Here is a 27422-nt window from a genome sequence, read left to right on the forward strand (position 1 = left end):
AATGTGCTGATGATCGGCTATTTGTACATGAATTTACAATCAGAATAAAACCATTAAAACCACACTGATGGAGACAATAGGCTCGTTTACAAACGAGAAAACAACCAGATTACAAAGAGAGAAAGGTAGAAAAGGTCAAAGTGAAGGCTACATGGAGGAGGACAAGGATATGTATTGTATGGTACGTTTTATATATGTATCAGTGTCTTCTAATCTAATCTCACAACAATAATAATAATAAATAATAAGTCAGATGTATTGCATCTCCAAATAAAATATCCCAAAACAGAAAAATGCTATAGGAACTCTCAAGGACACCTTATCTTTTTCCAATCTTTCCCTACAGCTGCTTCTGAAATGCTAATCATGTACAGGATCATCATTAACACATACTTTTACCTTTAATCGGAGTATTAACAACACAAAAGAGTACATTCCCAACAAACATTTATATTCATGATAATACAAAAGCAAACTTTCCTCATTCATGCATTCATGTCAGCCTCATCAGTGTGCTTTATCAAAACAAGTACTCTTAAAATAAAATAAAATAGAATAAAGTTACAGAATAACTAGATCTAAAGACAGTGGATTACAGAATGCTTGGATTTTAAATTAACAATTGACTTCAGGAAAAAAGTAAAAAAAAACAAAAAAACAAAAAAAAACAAAAAAAATTACAATTTCGATATCAATATCATTAAAGATATACACTCTCAATATCAGATAAGAAGATAAGTAATCCAGGCCTGTTTTTTGTTTTTGTTTACCTGTGATCAATTCAGTAATTTCACATTTTACTTTACAAATCTTACACCTTTTTTTTTTTACTAATTTAGACGTCTATTAAAATTATACAATACTGATACTATACTTTTAAAACTATACACAAGACATGGCTTTTATATGAGTTGTATTTGACTTATTTGGCTTTAAAATGAATAGAATGAATAAAAATAAAACATTATTACAGAATATCTGTCCCTCCCCAAGAAACAATGTGACCAGGTAAATTCAGATTTAAAACTATTTAACTATCTAAAAATTTGATCATTAAACTCTTTTTCCTGCTCAGCACTTTTTTTATTAGAGATGTACTCAATGTGTAAAGGAGGAAATGTTTCATCACAATAGTTTTACACAGCTGCATCATTTGTCTTTAAACGATTCTGGTGTACAATATACATTTTTTCCCTTTTTATTAACAATTTGTTTTGTACAAACAACATGGGAACAATACAGTACACCTTTACATTGCAATGCAAGGAACAGGCGCATAAAACAAATAAAACAGAGGGAGAATGAAATAAAAATAGGATGAAATTAAATATTGGATATAAAATAATATTAAAATTTAAATCAAATTACATTAAAATTAAATAAAATAGGAACACATTCTAAGAGCTAGGGCTTCTTACTTAAATGATATTCTTCTATTATGGCGAAAAGATTAATGCCATTTTTGGGATTTTAATTTTTAGGGCGTGGTTTCCAGGTAACTAAGGTAAGTCTCCTTCACATTTCTGATTGGTCTTCCATTAATCTTCCGCCTTCACTGGACCCACCCACACACACCTGGCTTATAAATCCCAGCAGGACGCTGAAACCCTCAGGTAGATGATGTGAGGGGTTACTGGTAATAGGTGTGTGGATGGGGCTTAGCTCGTAGCGGGGTTTCTGGAAACTGTGTTTGCGGGAGTTTAAATTGTGTGCTAGTATTTTTTAATCTGGTTATTTAGGTTTTCGACCCTGCAGAGATGGCGGATTGGAAGGTACCGGTGAGCTACAACTACAGTCCGTCATACCATGCTTATGCGTACGGGTTGATGTATCCGCAAGCACCTGAGCAAACCCACGCTAACATGAACTGGGCCGAGGCCGCTTATGGCTCTTCTGTAGGGGTGACGGGAGGATACTACACCGCTCAGCCGCCGTCTTCTCAAACTCCTCCCGGGAGTCCGGAATACAACAACCCGAGCTCTGAAGGTCCTTACCCGGGCTCGATGGTTTACTACACTGACTCGAAGGCGCACGCGCAGACCGGTCGCCTTTTCCTCTCACACAACCGGGTTGAGTTTGACCAAACGAGTAAGGAGCAGGAGCGAGCAGGCAGTGACACACCGAGCGACTCCGAGGCCCATACACCAGGTTCTTCAACTTCAAGTTCATTAACTTGAACTTAAATTAATTGAATGAACATCATAATTAACCGTACGCTTGTTACTGGCAGAGTGCGCCCTAATGAGCCCCAGCACGTGCATTAATCAGTTCCTTACACCTACTTTGTTTATAATTGTGCTCTCCTGTTTCATTAGATTCTTGGAGTTCGGGTAGCAGTCGTGAAGGCAGTGCAGCTCAGGTGGATGTAGATCTCCCTGACTGGGCTAAAAAAGAGGGCGCAAACAAGCCCGACAGCGGCAGTCCCGATGGTAGCGAGGTTGTGTCCAGCTCTCTGTCAGCGGCCTCAGAAGGCCCGAATTGTATGAATGTGGATGGAGATTATGAAGTACCAGCGTTGTCCGCATCAGCTCCGTCCTCTGATCCGGTGGCGGCGCAGCAGCCGCGCAAGGCCAAAGCTCGCACCGCTTTCTCTGAGAAACAGATGAGCGCGTTAAACGACCGCTTCAACGTGCAGAGATACCTCACCCCTGCCGAGATGAAGACTCTAGCAGGACTCACCGGGCTCACTTACAAACAGGTATACCTTAAGCCATACTGACTTGTTAAGTTTTCACATTAGAATGGACTCTGAACTTGAACTGTCTTCGTTTAAAGGTGAAAACCTGGTTTCAAAATCGCAGAATGAAACTAAAGAGGCACCAGAAAGATAACAGCTGGGTGTCCGAGAGGTACATCACTGCTGGGATTCCTACCACACAGACTACACATTCTCAGGTAGCTATCATTTACTGTGCTTTTTATATTTTTTGCGTCTCTTTCTCCACTCGTTAAATCCCGTCATCCAAAAGTGACCCTACAGCTGATTTATTAAAGGCAGGATGAAAACAATACAAGTTGCATGTAATGCCATCCGAAAGTTGACATTTTCTTGTCTTTCTCAGTTCCAGGTAGATGCACCAATACTGAGCCAAGACCTTTACAATACATCCCAGTTTAGAGATGTGGTATTCAAGAGCAGCCCTCCACAGACTCCCTCCTGTTACCTTAACTACTCTCGGCCCCTGTCCCCTTCCCAGGTCTCACCTAGGCCTCAGGGAAGTTGGCGTCTGCCCCCAGCTGTGCAGCACTATGAATTCCTCAATCCTTCCAGCTATGTGCCAGTTGGTGGGAATGCTGGTACTGGTGATGTTGGCACTGTTGATCCAGGCAGCAGCCCTACGCAGATGGCCACAGTGCACAATGCCACACAGTGGTCATCGTGATCAACTGCACTTGGCTGCCTGTGGTTTTGTGAGATTGTGTGTAAATAGTTTGCTTTTGATTATAGCCCAGGCTTTATGGGGGTTTATCCACTCATGAGGGGCCCAGGTCTGATGGAATTTGATTTTCTTTGCTCTCTTTATTGAGTGTTTGAGCAGGATTGTTTGTGAACCTTGACCCTCCAAGACTGGAATGGGGAAACCCTTTTGTAGACTCGGTGAATAACTTTGCTGTAAGGAGCTGTTAGATTTTAAAATTTGCTTCAAACGGTCATGTACAAATCTGTAAATGCTTTGAGCATGGAAATTTTTTGTCTTTTACTTTTATATGGAAGATCTATTTTTATAACTTCAATGAACCTTCCAGAGTATTTAATGTCTTATCAGGAATTCTTGTTCTTTTTAATCCCTTCAATGCTAAAGTTGTTCTTTAGCCCCTGTCTTTCAAACTGTGCTTTCAGAACCACTCTTGCCTATACTACACTTGCATGTTATCATGGGGTGTTAAGGAATAAATGTTTTTATCTGGTGTTCCTGAAAATTTCTTAACATTCACTTGCCTCAAAACAAACTTTTTATGTAGCCATAGCTCTTCAAACAAGAATCCAAAGCCATTTGTTTTTGTCAGAACTTGTAGCATAACCTGGTGTATGGTTATCTGAAGCTTGCTGGACAGCAGTGACCAAAGAAGAAATGTGCTCCATGAGCTTCTGGTACATTTGCATTGTGAAGCCTGTAACTTGTGCCTTCTGTTTGTAAGTAATCCAGGAGGGATGCATTTTGTACCTAACGGTCATGAAGTAACAAGCCAGCATCTTTCACCCTCCTTCTAAAAACAATAGCTATTGTGATTTATTTTTGGTCCATTTTTTTTATTTATTTTTTTTTTAAACGTAACATGATGCACCATCTAATTTAAATATGCCTTTATCTACTGTAATTTCCTATCAAAACATGTTTTGTTGTAATTTGATCTGGCTTTTAACTTTTTGTTTGTTTACCCTTAAAGGTACTCTCTCAAAGAAGGGAAAATTCCTTTATTATTTAGTACAAATGTTAATGTAACACTGGGGGGGGGGTTTCTTTCTAATTAGACTTTGGGGTTAGGGTTAGTGGAAATTTATATTTTTTTTAGTTTTAGATTGTACATGGTCACATACCTCAGCATGCTGGATGACTTGCATTATCAAGTCTATCTATATATTATAGAAGGAATAAGAAATTAATTATGAACATTATAATTAATGAGTTAATTATGTGAACATTTTTTTTAATGTTTGTTAATTACCATGATATAGAAGCATTAGATAAAATGAACCACATAGTTATTCTCCCAATTTGTTATAAAACCCATTCTGAAAAAACATCCTAATAGTGTAGAATCACCCAGATCTTCAATTTTCTGTGGCATTGTACACCACCTTTTGTGATTAATTTCTATGTTCATATGAATGATTCATATACAGTAGTTGCTGCAGGTTTTTCAGTCACACATTCAGGCTACAAACCTCTCCACCCTATCCTCAGGGTGGTTGGTTGGGTTCAGAGGTATTGAATATTCTAACCCGGAAATGCTTGTTTGGATTTAAATATCAGAAATAATGGGAAATGCATAGAACTTTTTGTGTGAAGAGAACATTCCCTATACTAGATCAACCACCACCTGTCTGTTCACCTAAAGCAGGTTGAGTGTATGGATTCATGGTACTGACACCAAATTCTGATCATCTGCATATGTCAGCAGAAATCGAAATTCATCTGGGAATATTTTACAAGTTTGGTGAGCTTGTGCTTTCTCCTCTCCCAGTGTAGTCTTTCTTTAGATTCCTGTTCTTGGCTAATAGAGCTGTCGCCCATTTGCCTCACATGCTGCCTTTTTTCTGACACATTCTTACTCACAGTGATCGTAAAGTGCATTTATTTGAGTTACCATCACTTTCCTGTCAGTACTGCTGACTACTGTCAGTACTACCATCACTATACTACTTGTAAATTTTTCTTTTTGTCTTTTCTAACAGAAAAGATAAAATCTCTAGTGGAAATTGTTGCATAGACATTGTTCTCACAGCAGACAATGCCTTTTAAAGACGCATGAAACAAGTATAAGGATAAGGATAGGATCCTTTGCTGCCAGAATGTCATTCCAGGTGACGGTCACCACTGAATTGCTTTAACCTGCATACGATCCCACTGCAGGGAAGCTAGCCAAATTCTCAATATTAACAGTGGGATACTTGTCATACTTTTGTGTGCTCTCAGGCAATCTGGATATTTTAAAAAGAGATAGCATGGCTGTCTCTCTTATTTTGTTGCTGCAATGTTGAACTGTTGATCCTATTGAACTCCAGTGTGAGCTCAAGAACCAGCTGGAACTGAGGGCTCCTCTTTACCTGTTTACAGACATTTCCACACGTTTGTCCATTTGCTACCAGGACAGCATTTGTGCTGCAGTGTTTGTACCATGAACCATGGTTTCTACACAAATTCCTATGAAAGCTTCCTGTTCAACAGTCACTAACTGCATTAGCCACACATCAGGCAAGGCTGGCTGATGAGCAGCAGCGATTACTTCTCTAAGGTCATGACTGAAGTCTTTTCTTCTTGACCTGATGTAGACACACTAAACTGCCTTTTATAGAGGTTGTCAGGCATCTTGATGATTAACAAATTAACACCTGGCTGGTAATTACTCTCTTGCTGAGAAATGAAAACATAATTGAGCCTTTCTTTTTCCCATGATTGTACCACCAGAGATGGTTAAATATGACAAAATCTATGACTAAGGCCCCAAATGGCACAGCTTCAGAACTGTTTGATGCTTTCCTGCATGTTTTAGGGATAATTGGAAAAGGCCATGCGATACTGAGGCAGGGCAGATGTCAGGTATGGCTGGCCCCCCAAGGATAGGAAAACCATCACTCACTGCCATTGACAGCCCAGGGTTTGTGACGTTTCTTAGTGCCTCAGTTAGAACTGTGGAGGGCTATACAAACAAGTGGAGAACAGCTATCATCTTAAATCACATCACAGACTCTCATCATGTACCGAAAGTAGCTCAGGACACTTGCCAGAATTTTTCCCTTGCTGTAGATGTCTCAAAGAAGCTGAAGAAGAGGGCAATAGAACCAGTGGATACACAGATCCACCCCAATGGCTATTCAAAACACTTCCTTGTTTGGAAAAGGGATGGCAGTGGAACCCTTGCAGTGGGATGGCCGTTGATTCTACCATAAATAGATGACTCTGCTGTGTGCCATGACAACTATGCAGGTAGCTAGAGACACACAACACATACTGGAGCATGTTGCAGCCTTAGGAATCTGCAGAAGAGCTGTCTGCTTACTCAGCCAGTCTGTTTTCTATGCATGCACCTGGATTAGTGAGGGCTACCATCACAGTGTGCAGAAGGCAGGCTGTGCACAGGATACTAGCAAGGTTCAAATTTCAACGCAAACTACCCTACATAAGCTGTCTACTTCTGGATGGGATACTCGCCACAGCCTCAACTTTATCTACAGCTGTTAGATCTTTGCCCATTTGAACACTGGCTAATAGCCAGATGGTTTGTGTCACAGCCAGCTGTTTTGCCTCACTGCCACTCTGGCAGTAGGAGCGGTTTCTCCAGAGAGGGGTATGGTTAGGGCCCCCTCCTGCATGCACAGATGCTTCTCTATGAGGGTGAGGAGGCCTGTGGCAGCGTTGTTGCATTCAGGGGAGGTGGAGCCCACAGCTAAGGGGATGCTATATCAACCTGTTGGAACTTTGGGCAGTATTTCTTACCTTGAAACATTTCAGGTAGTAACGGTTAGACAGACACATATTGGTGTGAACAGACAGTTCACACCAATATGTATACCCGTAGTGTTTCTCATCAATCACCAAAGTGGAACACGGTCTTGTTCATGTCTCCAACTGACACGTGTGTTAATGCTATGGGCAGACAGACTCCTCCTGTGCCCCACCACAACCATTAATGTGACAGAGAGACCTACTGTCTTAGTTGGATGGGAAGCTATGGCGCTCGTTCCCAGTGAGGTTGAAGTTAGTGTGTTTGGCCACTAAGGGCAGAGTACATGCTTTCAATATGTTCAGCTGGTGTCAAGAAGACAGGACCCCTTCAACATGTATTGCATATGCTAATAAATAGAAGCAATTTACTTCCTGGTGTAAAGATCAAGCTCTTAATCCATTTGATTTCCTTATAAAATCAATATTGGAATATTTACAACACTTGTTAGATACAGGCCATACCCCAGTCACACTAAAGGTCTTAACCTGTTACTAGTGGGAATTGCAGGTAATAGCTTGTGTCTAGTGCCTTATGAGCCCCTCAAACAAGCTCATATTAAGTATCTTTCTATGAAGACTGCCTTCGTCTTGGCCATACTGTCAACCAAGTGAGTTGCAGGCCCTCTTAATGAGCCCACAATACCTTATGATGGGAGGATAATCACCTTATGCCTTGGACAAACCCAGCTTTTCATCCCAAGGTGCTATCAACACAGACGTACATATGTGCAGTAACCACATGGTCATCACCTTCCACATTTACGAGATTCTGCAGCCTCCCTATTGCCTAAGTTAGCTCTGCTGTATTTATGGACAATATTTAGTCTTCAGTCATCATGACTTTTCCCTCGTGGTATACCTTCCACAACATTTAACTGTCTCTGGAACTAAGAACTAGAACACTGGTTAATGGTGTAAACATGGTTCTTTGAATAGTGGAAGACCACCAGAGCCTCTGGTCACTCAGACTGATGAGAATAGCTGTAGAAACAGGCTAATGATTACAATGATTATGCTAATATAATGTGATTATAATAATGTTTATACATTTTTTTAAAAAGTAAATAATGAAAAAAAATCTGTTGTTATAGAATTACTGTATAATACTGTATTATTTTGCAGTTGTTTACACTATGCCAGAGGATTCATTTATAATTAGGTTGATCTTCAAAGGCGTTGCTTTACTGTGGCAACAAGCCCTGAGATTCATTCAGTTAATGGAATTCTAAACACCCCCATGTGTAATTAACATAATTACTAGAAACTATCACACCCAATAAAACCATACCTCACTAATCACTCCACTGTACATTCAGGTTATTTGAATCTCTGAACTGGGTTTCTTCTTGATGTGCCTTGTGGGTTGGGCTGATGGTTTACTCTGTACAGAGTTATTCATTAAAAAAGTACAATGTATAGTTTGTATATTAATCAAAAGAAAACACCCAGCAATGTATTTTCTGAGGAATGCTGTTTTTTTTTTTTACAGTGGTACCTCGGTCTTCAACCCTAATTTGTTCCAAAAGTCTGGTTGAATCCCGATTTGGTCGAAAACTGAATTATTTTTCCCCATAGGAAATAATGTAAAACAAATTAATCTGTTTCAACTCGATGGTTGATCTCATAACTTCCCTCATTGGCAACATTGCCAGGGTTCTTTTCAGGTCGGGTCGAAACAGTGATATTTGTTGCAATCCAGTATGAAACAAGAACTGGCGTTCCCGAGTCGAGTCGTACACCAAAAATATTTTTGTACACCGAGGTCAAATTGACTCGAAATTTCTGACCGAATACCAAATTATTCGAACACAGGGGTGGTCAAGGACCGAGGTAACACTGTATTTATTAACATTAGAAAAAAACAGCCTTCTTTCTACACAAACATTAGAGATTCTTTTTTTTGTAGGAAAAAGGTAGCTTTTATTGAAAAGATTGTGTATATGTACATCAGAAATGAGATCACAGTAAATGGTGACTATTAGTAGAACATATTGCTCCAATGTCCCACCTTACTCATATCTGATAAAACCTGAATCTCACAAAAATCTGTCCTGCTTCACACCAAAGACACACACAAAACTAACAGACCTTAAACTAGACACTTCCTGTTCTGTATATTTAGTTTGGCTTCTTAATACTGCTACAGATGGAATATAGCATAAATAGTTTTTTACTTTTGCTAGTTTGGTCTGATTGTTTCCACTTTATAATCATAAACTTTTCCCTTCATGAATATTCAATGCTCAGTGAGAGGTCACTGTCACCCAGTTTCCCTGCGCCTTTAATGTTATAATTAACCTTATTGTCGATGCCATGTTTAAAAAACCTGTCCCTTTATAAATGTATATATTCACACATTTATATGTGTATGTGTACATACATACATACACACACACACACACACACACACCTTATCTATGACACATATCCCAAAAGCTATACATTAAAACATTTTCGGATTTCAGAGCCCATATGAAGTACTAGTTCTGTGATTTAACTTTAAACTGTTTATCTGGATCACTGAATGCACTATGCACTGGACGAACCAAATACCGTGACTAAACAAGTCAGATTCAACTTTTGTTGCAATAAATGAACATGCAGTAGTTTTCCACTCTGCTTTCAATGTCATTCAGATACAAATATTGTGAAGCAAATAATTTGCTGACCATATAATTTAAATTAACTATGCATCTTAGGAATTTTAAACATCAGTCTCTCTTTGAGAACATCTCAAATGTTTGAAAGAGTTTATAGTCCATTTTCCGAAAAAACAACTATCCTCCAGTTTGATGTCAGAAACAGTTTCACAATGAAGTGTCCAGAAAAAAAAAGAAAACAGGCTAGTGCACAAGTGTTCTTCAATCCATCTTCAGGCTACGGTAGATGTAACGGATAAATGCCAGAGAGGCCCAGAATGAAACGGTCCCGAGCATGAGTGAGAACACGAATGCAGTGAGTAAGGAATAGCCAAAGAACTCCATGCTCTGCACCAGACCACTCATGCTTGACCGATTCCAATAGTAGAAAAGTGAATAGACGAATATGAATATGCCGGTGGAGCCCGTGCTCAGGATGCTTCGCCACCACCAGCGATAATCTTCACCTGAAAGCAGGAAGTAGGTGAGAGCCACAGAGATGCAGGCTCCCACAGACAGCAGGATTGCAAAGACACAGAGCAGGATACCGTAAAGCGTGTACTGCTCCCGACCCCAAACGGTGGCAAATATGTAGTAGAGCTCCACTGAGATGGCACTGTGAAATAACAAGGTGGAGACACACAGACAAATGGAAATTAAACAGAAATTTGTCATTTTGGTGTACAGCACACATTGTTGTTTAAAGTCACACGATGAAAGTAAAGATTAAGACATGATTTTATACTCATCCACTCACCTGAAAGGCAGGAATCCTCCAATGGCCATGTGCACAGCTGTGTGTTTGTACCAGGGTTGCTCTGGGATCTGGCGTGGAATGTTGCGTGTACGACATGGAGCCTGAAAACTGCCGGCCCGGTTCTTACCCACAATTCCCCCAATGACTGTAAGGGGAAAACCCACTAGTACCCAAGCACCTAGCAACAGGAGCACCGTAGACGCAGGAAGTGCCTGTGTGGAGCCACTCCACCAGTGTATGGAGTTTACTACACTCCAGGTCAGAAAGAGAGGGGCTTAGAGAGAGAGATTGAGAGACAGAGAGAGAGAGATTAAGTACAACAAAATTGCTATGCTAATGGTTTGCATTAATTATACTGTGAACATTAAGGCATCAGTCAATAGAGAAAAAAACAGAACTATTCTAACAATGCTAAAAGACAATATCTCACCAGAGAAGAGGGTAGAGGTGAGGATGATGTTCCAAACCCAGCGGTGACCATGGATCTGGGTGTAGAAGCTACACGAGCAGTATCCCGACACACAGCTGGTCAGCGCATACAGTACGATCGCTGCAGAATTTATAGCTCCGTGGCGATGCACGTTAAACATCCCTAGCAATGCCATGATGATAATTCCTAACAGTAGAAAGAGCAGGCCAGTGGATTTCATCAGATCTTACCGAGGGAGCATTTGAGTCAACGATAAACATAAAATCTTTATTGTTCCAATAAAGATACAGTGCTCTTACATTCACAAAAGCCAGTGTGTGTCCATGCTGCATTCTGTCATGCACAGATTCTTACCGGTGGCCAAAGTGAGAAACTGAGCTCCTACTCCAAGCACAGCACACATCAAGCTCTTATATGGTGGAAAACGAAAGACATCCGTGTGAATGATCTTCCAGCCGTTATCACCCTGATCCAGATCATCACAGGTCCCATCTTCTTCTACATTATATCTGAAACAGTTACACATTGTAATAGTACTGAATCAGTGTCAGAGCTGCAGACATGACTAGAATGCTGTATATTCTTCAATACAAGGCTCCCTAAATCACCAGTCAACCATACCTTGCAATGACTGAGCTCTAAATTATCCACAATTATTAGTAATTAGTGTTATAAAACATACAATTAACTCCTCCTTGATGTTATATAAACATTACAGACAGTTGAATGTTTCTCTTGTCCAGATTATCTTCTTGTGTCTTTGATATATTCATCTTTCCTCACCTGGCAAAGTCATTCTTTAACACCCTCATAAGGATGATGATAACGAAGCCTAGCAGCAGCACCACCAGCACCAGCGAGTTGATGATTGACAGCCAGTGGATCTCCAGAGTCTTTGGGAAGAAGGAGTAGTCTCGGAGACGCTCAGCCCTGCGTGTGTAAGGCAAGTGGCTCTCAAACCAGTGTACGCTGTAGGTGTGGGTCACTGAGAGACCTCCATTATTGACGTTTGCCCCGTCACCTCCTCCCTCGTCCAAAGGCACCGGCTTCACATCTTTCACAGACACATTGGCAAAGATCACAGAGTTGCCATTATATTCGATATTAAAGTCCAAGTGGGTCCACAACCCGACCTGAGGAAAAACAAAAGCCAGGAACATTCATTACACCAGGGTTGTACAAAATCATAAACTCAGTGGATATCCCAGGTGTGAGGAGCTTATTATATGAAATAATACAGACTGAAAAAAATTCCATGAAACAGTATGGTCTGGAGTGCCTTATTCCCTGAATACCTACAAGTTGCTGGCAATTAATAAATAAATGTCACCTAGCAAAACATCAACCATTAGAATTTTTATTTTGTTAAACATGTCTTATAAAAACCCATCTAGTATTAGTCTTAGATTATGTGGAGCTTCTGCCATACAAGTTTCTGTGTATAAGCTTTCCATATACAAACAACACATTAAAATGAAATATTGTTAATCTTACAGTCAAAACTACTTCAGGATTCCGTTGCACTGTGGCATAAACAAACATATCAAATGAAAGGTCATTACAATAGAGAGTCTTTCTCCTGGCTTTGTTCTGGCTCTGCGTACAGTAAGTGCATGGAATAAAGTGTTACTAGGCAGCAATGAGCCAAGCCAGAATATCCCTCTGCATGTGATATAGAATAAGAGAGGGAAGCAGATTCAAAAGACATTCACACAGGCTGACCTTGTGACTGTGAGGCAGGAATCCACTTTCCTCCATATATCCCACAAAGCCCCAGATTGGAATATCATCCAGGACAAATTCAAAGTAATACAGCTCTTCGATTGCTTCTCTCAACTGATCCACCTATTAAAACAATACAGTCACATTTTGATAGACATTTCTTTCTAAGATCAAATATATAGTACAAATAATTTGTAGGGAAGAGGATTATATTGTAGCATCAGCCTCAGAAATGTCTAAACAAAGAGCAAACCTTAATATAAACAAGGATACGTCATGAGGAATAATTCTTGGCATGAAAGTAAACAGTCTTATGTAAACAATACCTCTTTCTCCGACAGTGTGAGCTGACATAGTGTCTGTCTTTCGGTGTTCTCCCTGAAGTGAATGTTGTATAAAGACTCTGCCATCCTGTCACCATCCAAAACCTCTCCCAGGCTTAAGGCTTTATGGCGCACCTGTGCAGTGAATAAATCAACTGTAAAGACAACAGTGCAATGATGTCAAATGTAGCTGAAATCAAAAGCCACAATCACCTCTTTGGGTCTGCAGACAGGGAGAGTATAATAATGATAGGTTTCCTGGGGGTTATGATAAGGCCCGACTTTATTCACATAAAGCATGACCGGATCGCCTTCCTTGTAAGTGGCTGTCCAGGCAACTTGTGGAAACAGGCACAGGAGAAACAGCCGAGAGCCTGCGATCCAGCCAAGAGTCGCCATCTTAGTCCCTATGTGAGAGAAATTCTTTTAATAACACATTCATGACTAATGCTTAGACTTTGCCAACATTGAATTACTTAATGAAATTGTGTTAGAAATAAAGTGTATCCATTTAAACATTAAAGGTCTTGAGAAATAATCCACAAACCACTTCAAAATTATTTTCCCCTCCACAACCAAGCGATGGTTAGAAAAGTGAATGGATTGCAGGAAGACACACACCCAAAAAACCCACACACAAACTATGTCTGCTGCCAGCAAGCTACTACTGAAGAGCAAGACCCGCTCCAACTTCAGTACTGTGTAAAGATCTTGAAAGTGCAGGCAAAGAAATGCTCTACAAATATAATGAAATGAACTGTTTCTACATTAAAACAATCTGCTATAAAGAGCACTAAATAGTAATGCACCAAACAAGGTCAATATTTGACATGGCATCCCTTTCGGCAACCAGTTTTATAAGGACATCCACTGCTACGGTTGACTGAGCATTTTGGGGAACATGCCACAGCTCTTCTGAAGACTTTACATGTCGCATATGCAAAACCCAGCATCTGCGGTCTGTTACGCAACATTTACACTGTACACATAGATTATAGATGGACAAGACACTAACAACTACACCTGTCACTGAGCAGAATATTCATTTATATACATATATACACTTTGCTTCTGACATAATACATGTTGGAATAGTACAGCAGTGCTATAATCTGGGAATTTAGAAAAGGTTAAGGCTTCGGGCTGTATAAAATCCATAATGTTCATTTGGGAAACAGATATTCAAATCATCGTGACGCTCCAAATGACGTCATCTGGCGACTTCAAGCGTGCAGCAGTTACTTTCCCCTGAACACACAAGGGAAGATGGATAACCTGTCAAAATATACTACCTGTAGTTTTCTGCTTGGGGCAGAACACAGGTTTCTGCACTAAAGTAGACAAAAAACAGCACACAATACTCGCGGTGTTGTTTTTTACTAGGAGACATAAACAAACAGTTTAAAGGTAAAGAAATACGATTTATTAGAACAGCAGCATCTCGGAGAGGAAGACTGACCACAGAGTTCAACATTTCTACTTTCTTAGTTTATAGTATCCCTGAAAACCTCTTAATACCATATATCTTCAGGTAGCCAAGCTGAAAAAGATGCTATTTCCCCCAAACTGGATGTATATCCGTACTAAATTCCGCACTGTTTTTGGTTAAGAGCTGATAGCTGGCCTGTATTAAACGCTTCCGTACAAAAGCGAAATGCAACAAAAACCTGTTTCCTCTGCCTGAAGTCCAGAAATCCTCCTGCTCCGAGCCCAGGCTCGGGATCAAGCCGCGCTCTCCTCTCTTTATTTCTTTATGGTCAGTGCTGAAGGAACACATACAGCCTCATATCTGTGAGTATCTCTGAACACAGGGACAGAAACGGCCCCAAATATAAAGAAAAAACAGGTCGGTTTACTTCTTTAACACCTCCAGATGACTCGAGAGGAGGCGACTAGCTGCTGCCGTATCCACGTCACCTTAAAATAAAAATATAGACAATTTTCCGGGATGGGCGTGGCCAAGAGAAACGCCTCACCTGTTTGGAGACTTTTACTTTCCACCAGTAAAATGTTCTCCTAAAAATCGCCACAAAAACATAAGAAGGCAGCAATTATCCTGTCTGTGTGCTGTATTCATTTGTGTCCACTTCCGACAAGTCTCACTGATCGGCGAGTATTTCGGTAACTCTGATTTGACGCAGGCGCGTTACATCCGCTGATCTCGAAATAATCACTCACCCGGAATTCTTCCCGAGCATTATATGTAGATCATATGCTGTATCTGCGATAACCGGGAACTCGGAATTTTCCAGCACGGAACCTCCTACTTCCGACATTAGAGAGTCCACGGGATCTCAATCGGAAATAAAGCCGAATACTCCCAGTAAACTGGCGATAAAATGAAATTAAAGAGTTCTTTTGGTTAGTGCCTAATTTATTATTGACGTGGATGTGATCACTCTGTTAATAGCAACAAGGAATTACACGAAAGAGCAGTTTGATTGCATAAGAAGAAAAAAAGACTATTTTAATTATCCAAGTATCACGATTTCAAATAGAAAATAAACTCAAAAGAATAAAACTCTTTAATCACACTCTTATTTCATGTTCTTACTTTTTTCTATGCGCGTCACCATGTTGAAGTGACGTCACTGAATCGCGAGTCGGACTCTCTGACTTTCTGAGTAGGAATTACGACTTGGAGAGCTGATCAAACCAGGCGGAACCTTCCCAGTTCCCAGTTCCCACCTGGTCACGAACACGGCGACACAACCTGCAACCAAAGCCTAAGGCATTGCCGCGCACAAGCCCGAGTGAATCAATCTTGAGCAATCGATGTACTGCTTCTAGGCAAAGTTGCCTGTATGATCGACTCGTAATGTCTGTTTACGTAAGTCTTCTCAGCGCGCGAAAAAGCTGTGCTAATCCCGCGTTTGAGAGCGCAGACTAGTGTGGAATATATCACTTTTGGGTGAGTTATGATTTGTTTATATTTCCGTTGATTGCATTTTTTACACCCTGTCACATTTTCTAGAGGACATATGCGGTATGAATGAGTAAACACCTCAAAAGCGTTTATACACAATCTATAATATCCTTATAGCAGTTGCGCGCGAGCCGTCTGTTGTCTCGCGATGCAGCGCGTGAGGTTATTTATACACAGTAATATGTTTTAAATTACACACAACTCTGTGTTTTAAGATAACAGAGACCTTTGTTTTAAAAATCTTTAAGGCTTATAATAAGGGCGAATGCACTTTAATAGAGGGAACATTACAGCATAATAAATAAGAGAAGCGAGAACGTGTGCGCGTGCAGTCAGGGAGGATTTGTATAAATTACAACAGAAGTCTTAGGTTTCTGTCTCCGTGCATACAGAGTTTAATATAAAACAACATTTCTAATATTTATCATTCTTGCATCTTTATCGCATTTACATTTATAGAGATTGTGTTCAAAACAAACTGTATCATCATTTCCACAATAGAGGAACATAACGCAACCAGTACTCTAACATCCTGCTTATTACTGACTCTTATAGTGAATAATCTTTAAAACCCAGCATCGTTAATGTTATTGTTTTACACAGACCTTGCTGTAATTGCAAACACTTTTCCAGTCACTATATCCACATTCAGTGTTTGTCCAGTGGAAGATGACCGAGCCATGTGTGACATGTGTTAGTGTTTTTCTGAATATTTAGTCAGCTGTAAGAGTTTCATTAAACACTGACATAAGTATCAAGAGGAATTTAGCCACGTAAAAGCCTTACAAGCCCTGCTGGTATAACCTTAGCTACATTTTCCATTTCCTTCTTAATTGTTATTCTATAATTATCTTTCAATTCTCAGTATATATCCACATTTTTTATTTAAAAGCTCTATAATATTAGAATATCTGTGACAGCCATTTGTTAATATCTTTAAAAAACCTAATATCTTTGCTCCTGATTAATTCGCAGTCCTCCAGTTGATCAACATGGGAATTCACGGCCTTGCAAAGTTAATAGCTGATCAGGCGCCGGCAGCCATCAAGGAGCAGGACATTAAAAATTATTTTGGTAAGTTTTCCTACCATCATCATCAGCTTCAGCCGTATCGTGAGGGGTTATGTGTCCAATAAACATCACATGGGCTGTTTTTCATGCTGAAAGCATTATTGCTACACTTAAAATACATTGTGTGTATTATTATTATTTTTTAACCCCCTTTTTATATTAACAACAAAGTATTCAATAAACAGGATTACATCTAAAGACTGAGAGCGAAAACATTGTCAGGATATACACTGATCAGGCATAACATTATGACCACCTGCCTAATGTTGTGTTGGTCCACCTTTTACTGCCAAAACAGCCCTGACCCATTGAGACATGGACTCCACTAGATCCCTGAAGGTGTGCTGTGGTATCTGGCACCACGATGTTAGCAGCAGATCCTTTAAGTCCTGTAAGTTGCAGGCCCCATGGAGGCCCCACCTCACAGCTTACAGGACTTTAAGGATACTTTTGATAGATACTGACCACTGCAGACCGGGAACACCCCACAAGAGCTGCAGTTTTGGAGATGCTCTGATCCAGTGGTCTAGCCATCACAATCTGGCCCTTCGTCAAACTCAAAGCTCAAATCCTTATTCTTGTCCATTTTTCCTGCTTCTAACACATCAACTTTGAGGACAAAATGTTGACTTGCTGCCTAATATATCCCGCCCACTAACAGGTGCCATGATGAGGAGATCATCAGTCTTATTTACTTCACCTCTCACTGCTCATAATGTTATGGCTGATCGGTGTACGTTGCAAAAAGAAATTATGAAGAAAATGTAAACAAATGGAATAAAGCTAAAGAGCACTCATACAGTTTGAAAACGTCTGTCCATTTTAAAGAGTTCAAACTAAGAATGCTTTCAATATAAATATGTAAAAAAAAAAAAAAAAAGACATATATTTGTGTTGTTTCTGATAAAGGTTAACATAACTATTAATAAATAATAACTATTTATATATTTATTAATATGGTTATTGGTCTCTGTCTTTTTTAATAATCATTTTTGCCGTAGTACATAACCACAACAAACATCATCTATATCCATGACATCAGTGGACAGCAATGGCCTTAACTGGCCAAATTTGCTGAATCATACATTAGAGTGGAACCCAGAGAACATTGTTTATTTAGATCTTCATGTATCACATTCATCACTCCAATCATTCCTTTCCTTGTAGTCTGATGCCTGCTGTTTCTACTTATTTATTACTATAACTCCTTAAAAACATCAGTATTTCCCTAGAAATTAGATTTATTCCAGGAAGATATCGATCACAGTAAATAAACATCTCCATTAATGAAGGTAGTGCACTGTTCTATTTCACTGTTTTATGTATTATTTGTGTGAACTGCACAGCTCTGTGTTTTATGCTTGTCTCTGCTCTACTGTGATAAACATTTAGGCCGCAAGATCGCTATAGATGCCTCCATGTGCATTTACCAGTTTCTGATCGCAGTGAGACAAGATGGAAACGTTTTACAGAACGAAGATGGCGAGACGACAAGGTATCGTACCTTATCATACCTACAAAACTCAGAAATATGCAGAACATTACACAACGATGTTAAAGCTTAATAAAACTTAACTGTATTAAATTGGTAACGGCGATTAGAAAGTGGTTAAACGTGTTGAGTGCTTTGTTGCACCGGTCAGCGCAAACACTTTAAACAGTGCGGTCAATTCCTATGAGTTACACTGGAGTGAGCTGGATGTGTCTGGTGATTACTATAAAACTCCATACATTTTACACTATTCAATTCAGTTCAGATTTATTTGTACGCCGCTTTTAACAACAGACATTTTCACAAAGCAGTTTTACAGAAATGTATGCTGCAAATTAAGAACATCCATCCATCCATTCATCCATCCATCCATCCATCCATCCATCTTCTATACCCACTTTATTCCTAATTAGGGTCACAGGGATCTGCTGGAGCCTATCCCAGCACACATTGGGCGAAAGGCAGGGGTACACCCTGGACAGGTCACCAGTCCATCACAGGGCCAAATTAAGAACATAAATTTTAAATATTAAAATTATTCATAATGAGCAAGCCAGAGGTGATGGAGTTGAAAACTGTGCTGCAAAACTGTGATAAGAGGAAGAAACCTTGAGAGACTTGAGTCTCAAAAAGGGAACCTCATCCTCATCTGGGTGACACTGGAGTGTGTGATTAGAAATAATGTTGCTTTTGGAACTGTACTATATGGTAAACTAGTGCAATTGTTTGTCCATGAAATTTATTTTAGCTTTAAAATGAAGTCTATCTTGTTGACATTATTACATTAACTGAATTGTCCTTCTGCCTGCCAGCCACCTCATGGGCATGTTCTACAGGACTATCCGAATGCTGGACAACGGCATCAAGCCTGTGTATGTGTTTGATGGGAAACCTCCGCAGCTCAAGTCTGGAGAGGTAATAAACAACCAACAGCCGGAGAGTCCTCTTAGTCAGTAAATAAGAAGTGTTCCAGGTTTACAGTGCATCTCTCATTACTTTCAACAATTAATAAATGTTAATGAAGTAGATTGTTAATAAAGTAGATTGTAGATTGTTAATAAAGTAGATTGTAGATTGTTAATAAAGTAGATTGTAGATTGTTAATAAAGTAGATTCAAAGCCAGATTGTGACACAAATACAATTTATGCCTCATTTGCGGAGTGTTATATCCTATGTGTATATACCACTTTTGTGAATCATTTACATAAGGCTTAATTTAGTAAATACTCTACATTTTTACTCATAGTTCTGATACCTTTGACTGATGCCATTACAGATGCTCTGAGCAATGTATTGCTGGGAAACGTTGGGTGGTGTTGGATGTGGTTGTTACTTTGACACACACTACCTACCTACATTGAAACATTGTTTCAGACTAAGTTACACCTCTTCATGACAACAGTATTCTCTATTTGAAGTGGCCTCTTTCAGCAGGATAGTGAGCCCTGATACACTGCAAACATTTGTTCAGGAATAGTTTGAGGATGTGTTGGACAAACTAGTCTTATCAACGGAGGCCCCATCTCAATATTTTTTATTAGAATATAAAGCATCTACCGCTAAGGGCCCTGGTGGCTCAGTGGTAGGTTTCTCACCTACCATGTGGAAGGCCCGGGTTCGATTCCACTGGATGCAGTGCCAGTCCCAAGCCCGGATAAAAATGGGAGGGTTGCGTAAAGAAGGGCATCCGGCATAAAACCTGTGCCAAGTTGTTGTGTGGACCAGTTGGTCTGCTGTGGCGACCCCCCCCAAAAACACATAGGGAGCAGCCGAAAGATCAACAACAACAAAGCAGCATCATGTCCCTCCCTCAGTATGTAAGGGCTGTTTTGGTGACCTAGACAATATTAGGCAAATGGTTTTATTGTTATGGCTGATTGGTGTATGGCAAAGATGGCATGTTAAAACACAGCTGTATTTTAATTGTGAGAAATATTGGCAAGCAGAAAGTAACACTGCAACATATGTCTAAATAGTAGTAGTTAATTTAAAACGTTTTTTAAAGCATCCTTAATGCCACTGGAACCTGTAACTTTTTCAGGATGTGCTTTTCTCTGATCTTCACTTTCTCTTTGCAGTTAGAGAAGAGAGGAGAGAGAAGAGCCGAAGCTGAAAAGCTGCTAGCACAAGCACAGGAAATGGGTATGACAGAAATGATCTAAAGTTAAAATCTCCAGTAATGAGCTTAGACGCCTCTGCTTTAGCATTGTTCTGTACAGAGCTTGGTTTAATGGCCATAACCTTTCATTATTTTTGGTCCATAGGTGAACAGGAGAACATCGACAAGTTCAGCAAACGTCTTGTGAAAGTCACCAAGCAGCATAATGAGGAGTGTAAAAAACTCCTCACCTTAATGGGGGTGCCTTATATAGAGGTATTGTTTTTTCCTTAGTTCATCTTAAAGCCCAGTTACATTTGATTGTGATGTATTATAGAGAGGTCTTAGGTTTCACTACACACTGAAACCCTCATGAAAAACTCCCGTCCAGGCTCCGTGTGAGGCCGAAGCCAGCTGTGCAGCTCTGGTGAAGGCGGGGAAAGTGTTCGCCACAGCAACTGAAGATATGGATGGATTAACGTTTGGCACAAACGTCCTGCTGAGACACTTAACCGCTAGTGAGGCTAAGTATGTTTATAAATCTGTTATTTCATGCAACATCATATATTCATACTCAAACACATATGTGCATAAGTGACTGTCTAACATGCACTGTATAAGGCTTTACTGCACATTTTTATTTTAAACTATTTACCTTTACCAATATTTACCTGTTTTCTTCACTTCTACAGATATCATTATTTATGTTGTAAACTAAGATCTCTCAAAAAGCTAAAATCCAGCAAGCTTCCAATCCAGCAAGTAACACTGTGTGTATAGGTTCATCAGTTTCAGTCGACCTCACAAATGCTCTTCTAGATGAATCGTCAAAAATCTCCATAAACACACTCCTAAACCTTGTGGAAAGCCTTCCCAGAAGAGTTGAAGCTGTTATAGCTGCAAAGGGCGGGACAACTCCATATTACATTCATGTGTATGTAAAGGCAGACGTCTCAGTTTTGGCCTGGCTCGCAGTCTCCGCTCTAATTCATCCCAAAGGTGTTCTGTGGGGTTGAGGTCAGGACTCTGTGCAGGCCAGTCAAGCTCCTCCACACCAAACTCGCTCATCCATGTCTTTATGGACCTTGCTTTGTCCACTGGTTTGCAGTCATGTTGGAACAGGAAGGGGTCATCCCCAAAGTTGGGAGCGTGAAATTGTCCAAAATGTCTTGGTATGAAGCTGAAGCATTAAGAGTTCATTGTAACTGGAACTAAGGGGCCACACCCAACCTCTGAAAAACAACACCTGAATTCAATAATTTGGAGGGGTGTCCCAAAACCTTTGGCAATATAGTGTACATTGAATGAGGTGATATTGTGGGGTCTTGATACGATACCTTTCTTGATGCAGCAAAAGTAAGCATTGCCTGCATGTGCACTTTAAGTTTCCATTTACTTCTTGTTATAGCATTCATTATAAAAGCACAATCACTGAAACGTCAGTGTTTGTGTGATTCATTCAGATTCGTAGCTTTCAGACACTTTTATTGGTGTGCAGGGCAAAAAAATCATCTTTATTTTTGCTATTGGAAAAAGGATAGACTTCTTTCTTTTATTCTAAGCATTTGCACCTTAAATAACCTCATTTTTTACAACCAGACTTTTAAAATTCAGGAGTTACAAAAAAAATACACCATAGACATATCAAGAGCCTTGTACAAATGGCACAGCACAGTAGAATAGAATAAAGTGCATCATTACACACTTGGTTTCCTGGCAGTAGCTGTTATTACTACACAATCAGCTACAGTCAACAGCCATGTGTGCCAAGATTCAGCATTACAGCATTGTACAGAAAGAGTAGTCATATTTTACAACAGACATTTTGATAGTTATATTTTTGACCTAGTGACCCAAAATCTTTTCTTCCCCTCTCTTGTAGGAAGCTTCCCATCCAGGAGTTTCATTTCAGCCGCATTCTGCAGGAAATGAACTTGTCACATCAACAGTTCATCGATTTATGTATTCTACTGGGCTGCGACTACTGCGGCACAATCAAAGGAATTGGACCCAAGAGAGCAATTGACCTCATCAAACAACATGGTTCAATTGAAGAAATCCTTGACAACATTGACCAGTCTGTGAGTTCACGTACAATCACAAACACTACCCAGTGCACGTACAATCACAAACACTACCCAGTTCACGTACAATCACAAACACTACCCAGTTCACGTACAATCACAAACACTACCCAGTTCACGTACAATCACAAACACTACCCAGTTCACGTACAATCACAAACACTACCCAGTTCACGTACAATCACAAACACTACCCAGTTCACGTACAATCACAAACACTACCCACTTCACGTACATTCACAAACACTACCCAGTTCACGTACAATCACAAACACTACCCAATTCACGTACATTCACAAACACTGCCCAGTTCACGTACATTCACAAACACTGCCCAGTTCACGTACAGTCACAAACACTACCCAGTTCACGTACATTCACAAACACTACCCAGTTCACGTACATTCACAAACACTACCCAGTGCACGTACAATCACAAACACTACCCAGTTCACGTACAATCACAAACACTACCCACTTCACGTACAATCACAAACACTACCCAGTGCACGTACAATCACAAACGCTACCCACTTCACGTACAATCACAAACGCTACCCACTTCACGTACAATCACAAACGCTACCCACTTCACGTACAATCACAAACGCTACCCACTTCACGTACAATCACAAACGCTACCCACTTCACGTACAATCACAAACGCTACCCACTTCACGTACAATCACAAACGCTACCCACTTCACGTACAATCACAAACGCTACCCACTTCACGTACAATCACAAACGCTACCCACTTCACGTACAATCACAAACGCTACCCACTTCACGTACAATCACAAACGCTACCCACTTCACGTACAATCACAAACGCTACCCACTTCACGTACATTCACAAACGCTACCCACTTCACGTACATTCACAAACGCTACCCACTTCACGTACATTCACAAACGCTACCCACTTCACGTACATTCACAAACGCTACCCACTTCACGTACATTCACAAACGCTACCCACTTCACGTACAATCACAAACGCTACCCACTTCACGTACAATCACAAACGCTACCCACTTCACGTACAATCACAAACGCTACCCACTTCACGTACAATCACAAACGCTACCCACTTCACGTACAATCACAAACGCTACCCACTTCACGTACAATCACAAACACGACCACATTTGAGGTTGCATGGATCCCATTGCAAGAAGTCAATTACAGTACTCCCCCGTTCTAAAACCACCCACGATAAACGAAAATCTGCGATACACGGACTCCACCCCCAAATGTTTTTTTGTTTTTTTTTAATCGTTTAAGCCATAAATGACCCTCCTACACTCTTTAAACACACACAGAAAACATTTGCAAGCATATAGCGAGCGAATTCTGGGTAAATTTGTAGAAATATCACATTTATAGTGAGTACTGTATGTATGTATGTTTCTTGCCAGAAGTCTTAGAAGGTGCAGAGCGTTTGGGCGACATAATAGAGCTCGCAGAAAAAAAACGTACAAATACAGCATACACAGAACAAAACCAAACACTCGGGACAGTGACGCGACAAGAACTGGGCTGCTGGAGAATTCAAGATTCAAAGAACTTTATTAATCCCAGGGGGAAATTCCTTTGCCATGTTACAGTTGCTCTAATGAAAATAAAAATATAAGAGAAAAAGAAAGAAATATAAAAATATGAAAATAAAATATGAGAAAAAGAAAAATATATACACTGTTTTATAAACTGTAAAAAAGAATAAATAAATACAAATACTACACAAATACTGTACAAATACTAGTGTAGAACTGTAATATTGCACACAAGGATTGTAATTAGGTGATAATGGTACAGTAGTTTGTACATTATTGGAGAAAATGCTTCCCTTTCCCCAACTGCACGCATAGCCAGCAGCCAATCACAACCGTGTTTAAATGAATGGGGCATTCCGATTGGCCGGACTCGTTCCTCCAGCCGTACTGTATTTTGATTTTCAGCATCCCCACACCATGCTTTCCTAAACAATGCTACGTGTTCTTTATCACTTGAGTAAATACACTGAATAGTATTTTATATATCATTTAACATTTTACTTTATTTAAATTAATGTTTATATTTTGTAATTAATAATTATATTTTTATTAATAAATTACCTTATTTCAACATAAAAACAATTCACTGTAAGGTTTGCGGATACCACAATATACCAGGAAAATCCACAAAAAAAAATTAGTTATGTTCCATATAAAAATCCACGATATACTAGAACCGTGATACAGAGGGGGATTACTGTAATTTAGTTTTTATGAGTTTGAATCAAAAAGACTGTAGCATACAAGTCATGCCATATGGAAACATGTTGACGATGAATCCTGTGTGTGCAAAAGAGCATAGATAAAAGTGACTGTTTTAGACGTTTTAGATATTGTTTCCGTTACATTTACAGGATTTAGCAGAGGTCCTTATCCAGAGCTACTTACAGAAGTGCTTTGTAGACTTCATGCTTCCTGTATAGGCAAATAGGTCAGGGTCTAAGACTACTAACAAGTCTAAAGCCTGTGGGAGAAAACAGCAAGAAAAACAATACAAGCTGATGGAGTTTTTAAAATTAATTTGTTTAGATCTTTTTTGTTAATCTGTTTGATGATGGCCAGGGGAAATTCATTCCACCATCTGAGTGGCAGTGAAGAGGAGAGCATGTTTGTATCCTGAGAGACGACGGGTCAAGTCAAGCCATATATAACCTATTTAAATTTTAAATCATATGGTTTTCATTTATTAAAAAATGGTTAAATGTCTCTATGAAAACACCTAGTTACACTGACTTTTGCTAATATATAATTAATATTAATAATAAATTACTTTTATACATGCAGAGTATTTGAGTATCCTGCTTTATGTGTGGTGGTCCCTACAGAAACACCCTTCCCCAGAAGACTGGCTTTATAAGGAGGCTCGAGCCCTGTTCCTGGAGCCTGAGGTGGTGGACTGTTCCACCGTGGAGCTCAAGTGGAATGAGCCTGATGAGGAGGCACTGGTCCAGTTTATGTGCAATGAGAAACAGTTCAGGTAAGCACAGACACTTCAGCTACATGCTTCTGATTTTACAGTTGAAGCTAGAACAAAACCGTCTAGTCTAAATGCAGTTCTTCCTAGTGAACATTTCAGACAAAAGACTGTGTGTATTAGCCATAACAACCCTCTTACAGAGATATACCAATATGGCAGGATAATGAAAAGTAGCGGCTTTCAGGTGTAGTGTTCACGTCCACTTTTTTTTTTATTTTTGTTTGTTTTATTTTCACGTCCAGTGAGGAGCGCATCCGTAACGGCTCTAAGAAAATAATGAAGAGCAGACAGGGGAGCACTCAGGGGAGACTGGACACGTTCTTTACCATCACAGGGTCCATCTCTTCTAAACGCAAGGTGTGTACTGCTGACTATGACCTTCAGTTTCACTAGAATTTTTGAAGACTGCAGCTGGATGAGGAATATTTATAGTTTACAGCCACAGCTGATCTAACTGATTTGTTTCGTTCCAATTAATTTTGATTTCTATTTAATGTACCTACAGGAGCCTGAGACGAAGGGCTCAGCCAAGAAGAAACAGAAGATGGGGGCAACACCAGGCAAATTCAAGAAGGGCAAATGAAAAAAAATGCTGAAGTGAACGTCTGTGGGTCTTTAAGGAGCCGTAACTATAGAGTGCGCTGTAACAGTCCTTGTGTTGCTTCCTGTGGCCTTTTCATATTGAAAAGTTCCCTGAAACAACACAGCACAGAAAAACCTGTTTTTATTAACTTGTTCCTGCTTGATTTAAATAAAGAAACTTTTCTAAACAATGCTTTTGTCTAAAAGGTATTTGATTTTTAAAAAAAACTCACAGTTTAGGTGTGGTGAGTTGTAATGTTAATTATTTTTCACTTTTACACTCAAATCACTTACGGTCATTTGGAAACCTTTTCCTCCACCAGCATCAAGTAATGACCAGACCAGTTCTGCATGAGAAATGCCTGAAAATCCTTCTGGCCACAGGACTGGACTTGTGTCTGTCACTCCTGAGATGAACTGATGCTGCAAAAAGTGTCCCTACACTGTACTAATGAACTGCTTAAGAGTTCAGTGCAATCACAAAAGAACAAGTTGTGTAGCATTGGAAAATAATTAAGGTTAGGCCAGGTAAATACTGACTATAAGCAAAAGACGATGAAATCCAAATGGTGGAAAGATGGGTAATTAAAATAAACAAATATTTATTTCGAGTTAAATACCTGATTTATTTGAGTCAGTTATGTAACCATGTGTTCAATCTTAGCAATGCTAACGCTATAGAGCTTTTAACACTAACGGTATTACAGTTATTGGTAGTTCTTCTCAGGCCTTATTTTTCTTTGTAAAGCTTATATAGTACCCATGAGAAAGAATCAGATGAAACCTTAGAATTATTAGATTATAGAAATATAATGATATATTACTTAGAGCTAATGTTTTACTACACCCTAGACAATGTAGCTCCACTTCAGAAAAATAATTAGAGAGAAAAATCTAGCTCCTGGGTATAATGATCACACACACACACACACACACACACCTTAAAGCAGATGGCAAGCAAATTAGAAAGTAAAAGGAAAGCCTCCTGAGCTACAGGAAATCTCTCAGTGCTGCTAGATCAGTGTATCTTTCCACCCTAAGTGAAGATAACAAAAATAATCCTTTTTTATTTAATACTGTAGCAAAATTAACTAA

General features: G+C 39.6%; 3 protein-coding genes across 5 annotated transcripts; 2 read left to right on the plus strand and 1 right to left on the minus strand.

The window, feature by feature from the left end:
* The first annotated feature begins 1574 nt into the window (after positions 1-1574).
* On the plus strand, positions 1575-3861 carry nanog (nanog homeobox). Its single transcript, XM_058396362.1, has 4 exons — positions 1575-2148; positions 2316-2698; positions 2776-2895; positions 3063-3861. The coding sequence occupies exons 1-4, from the start codon at positions 1758-1760 to the stop codon at positions 3381-3383; spliced, it is 1215 nt and encodes a 404-aa protein (XP_058252345.1). The 5' UTR covers positions 1575-1757; the 3' UTR covers positions 3384-3861.
* A 5208-nt stretch (positions 3862-9069) lies between these two features.
* Positions 9070-15175, minus strand: tm9sf1 (transmembrane 9 superfamily member 1). Of its 3 annotated transcripts, XM_058393375.1 has the most exons (10): positions 14897-15172; positions 14708-14803; positions 13254-13447; positions 13044-13175; positions 12718-12840; positions 11779-12128; positions 11350-11504; positions 10996-11181; positions 10566-10839; positions 9070-10424 (listed from the first exon to the last, which is right to left on the minus strand). In XM_058393375.1, the coding sequence occupies exons 3-10, from the start codon at positions 13437-13439 to the stop codon at positions 10031-10033; spliced, it is 1800 nt and encodes a 599-aa protein (XP_058249358.1). In that variant the 5' UTR covers positions 13440-13447; positions 14708-14803; positions 14897-15172; the 3' UTR covers positions 9070-10030. The 3 variants fall into 3 exon arrangements, with proteins under 3 accessions (XP_058249358.1, XP_058249352.1, XP_058249364.1); XM_058393369.1 differs by lacking the exon at positions 14708-14803 and having other exon boundaries at positions 15017-15175; XM_058393381.1 differs by lacking the exon at positions 14708-14803 and having other exon boundaries at positions 14897-14919.
* Positions 15176-15800: 625 nt separating this feature from the next.
* Positions 15801-26518, plus strand: fen1 (flap structure-specific endonuclease 1). Its single transcript, XM_058393389.1, has 11 exons — positions 15801-15951; positions 16942-17040; positions 18430-18532; positions 19342-19444; positions 20609-20672; positions 20795-20904; positions 21020-21156; positions 22511-22709; positions 25594-25745; positions 25988-26102; positions 26251-26518. The coding sequence occupies exons 2-11, from the start codon at positions 16959-16961 to the stop codon at positions 26326-26328; spliced, it is 1143 nt and encodes a 380-aa protein (XP_058249372.1). The 5' UTR covers positions 15801-15951; positions 16942-16958; the 3' UTR covers positions 26329-26518.
* Positions 26519-27422: the final 904 nt, after the last annotated feature.

Source organism: Hemibagrus wyckioides, linkage group LG01, assembly GCF_019097595.1.
Source record: "Hemibagrus wyckioides isolate EC202008001 linkage group LG01, SWU_Hwy_1.0, whole genome shotgun sequence".
In the NCBI taxonomy this organism is placed as follows: Eukaryota; Metazoa; Chordata; class Actinopteri; order Siluriformes; family Bagridae; genus Hemibagrus; species Hemibagrus wyckioides.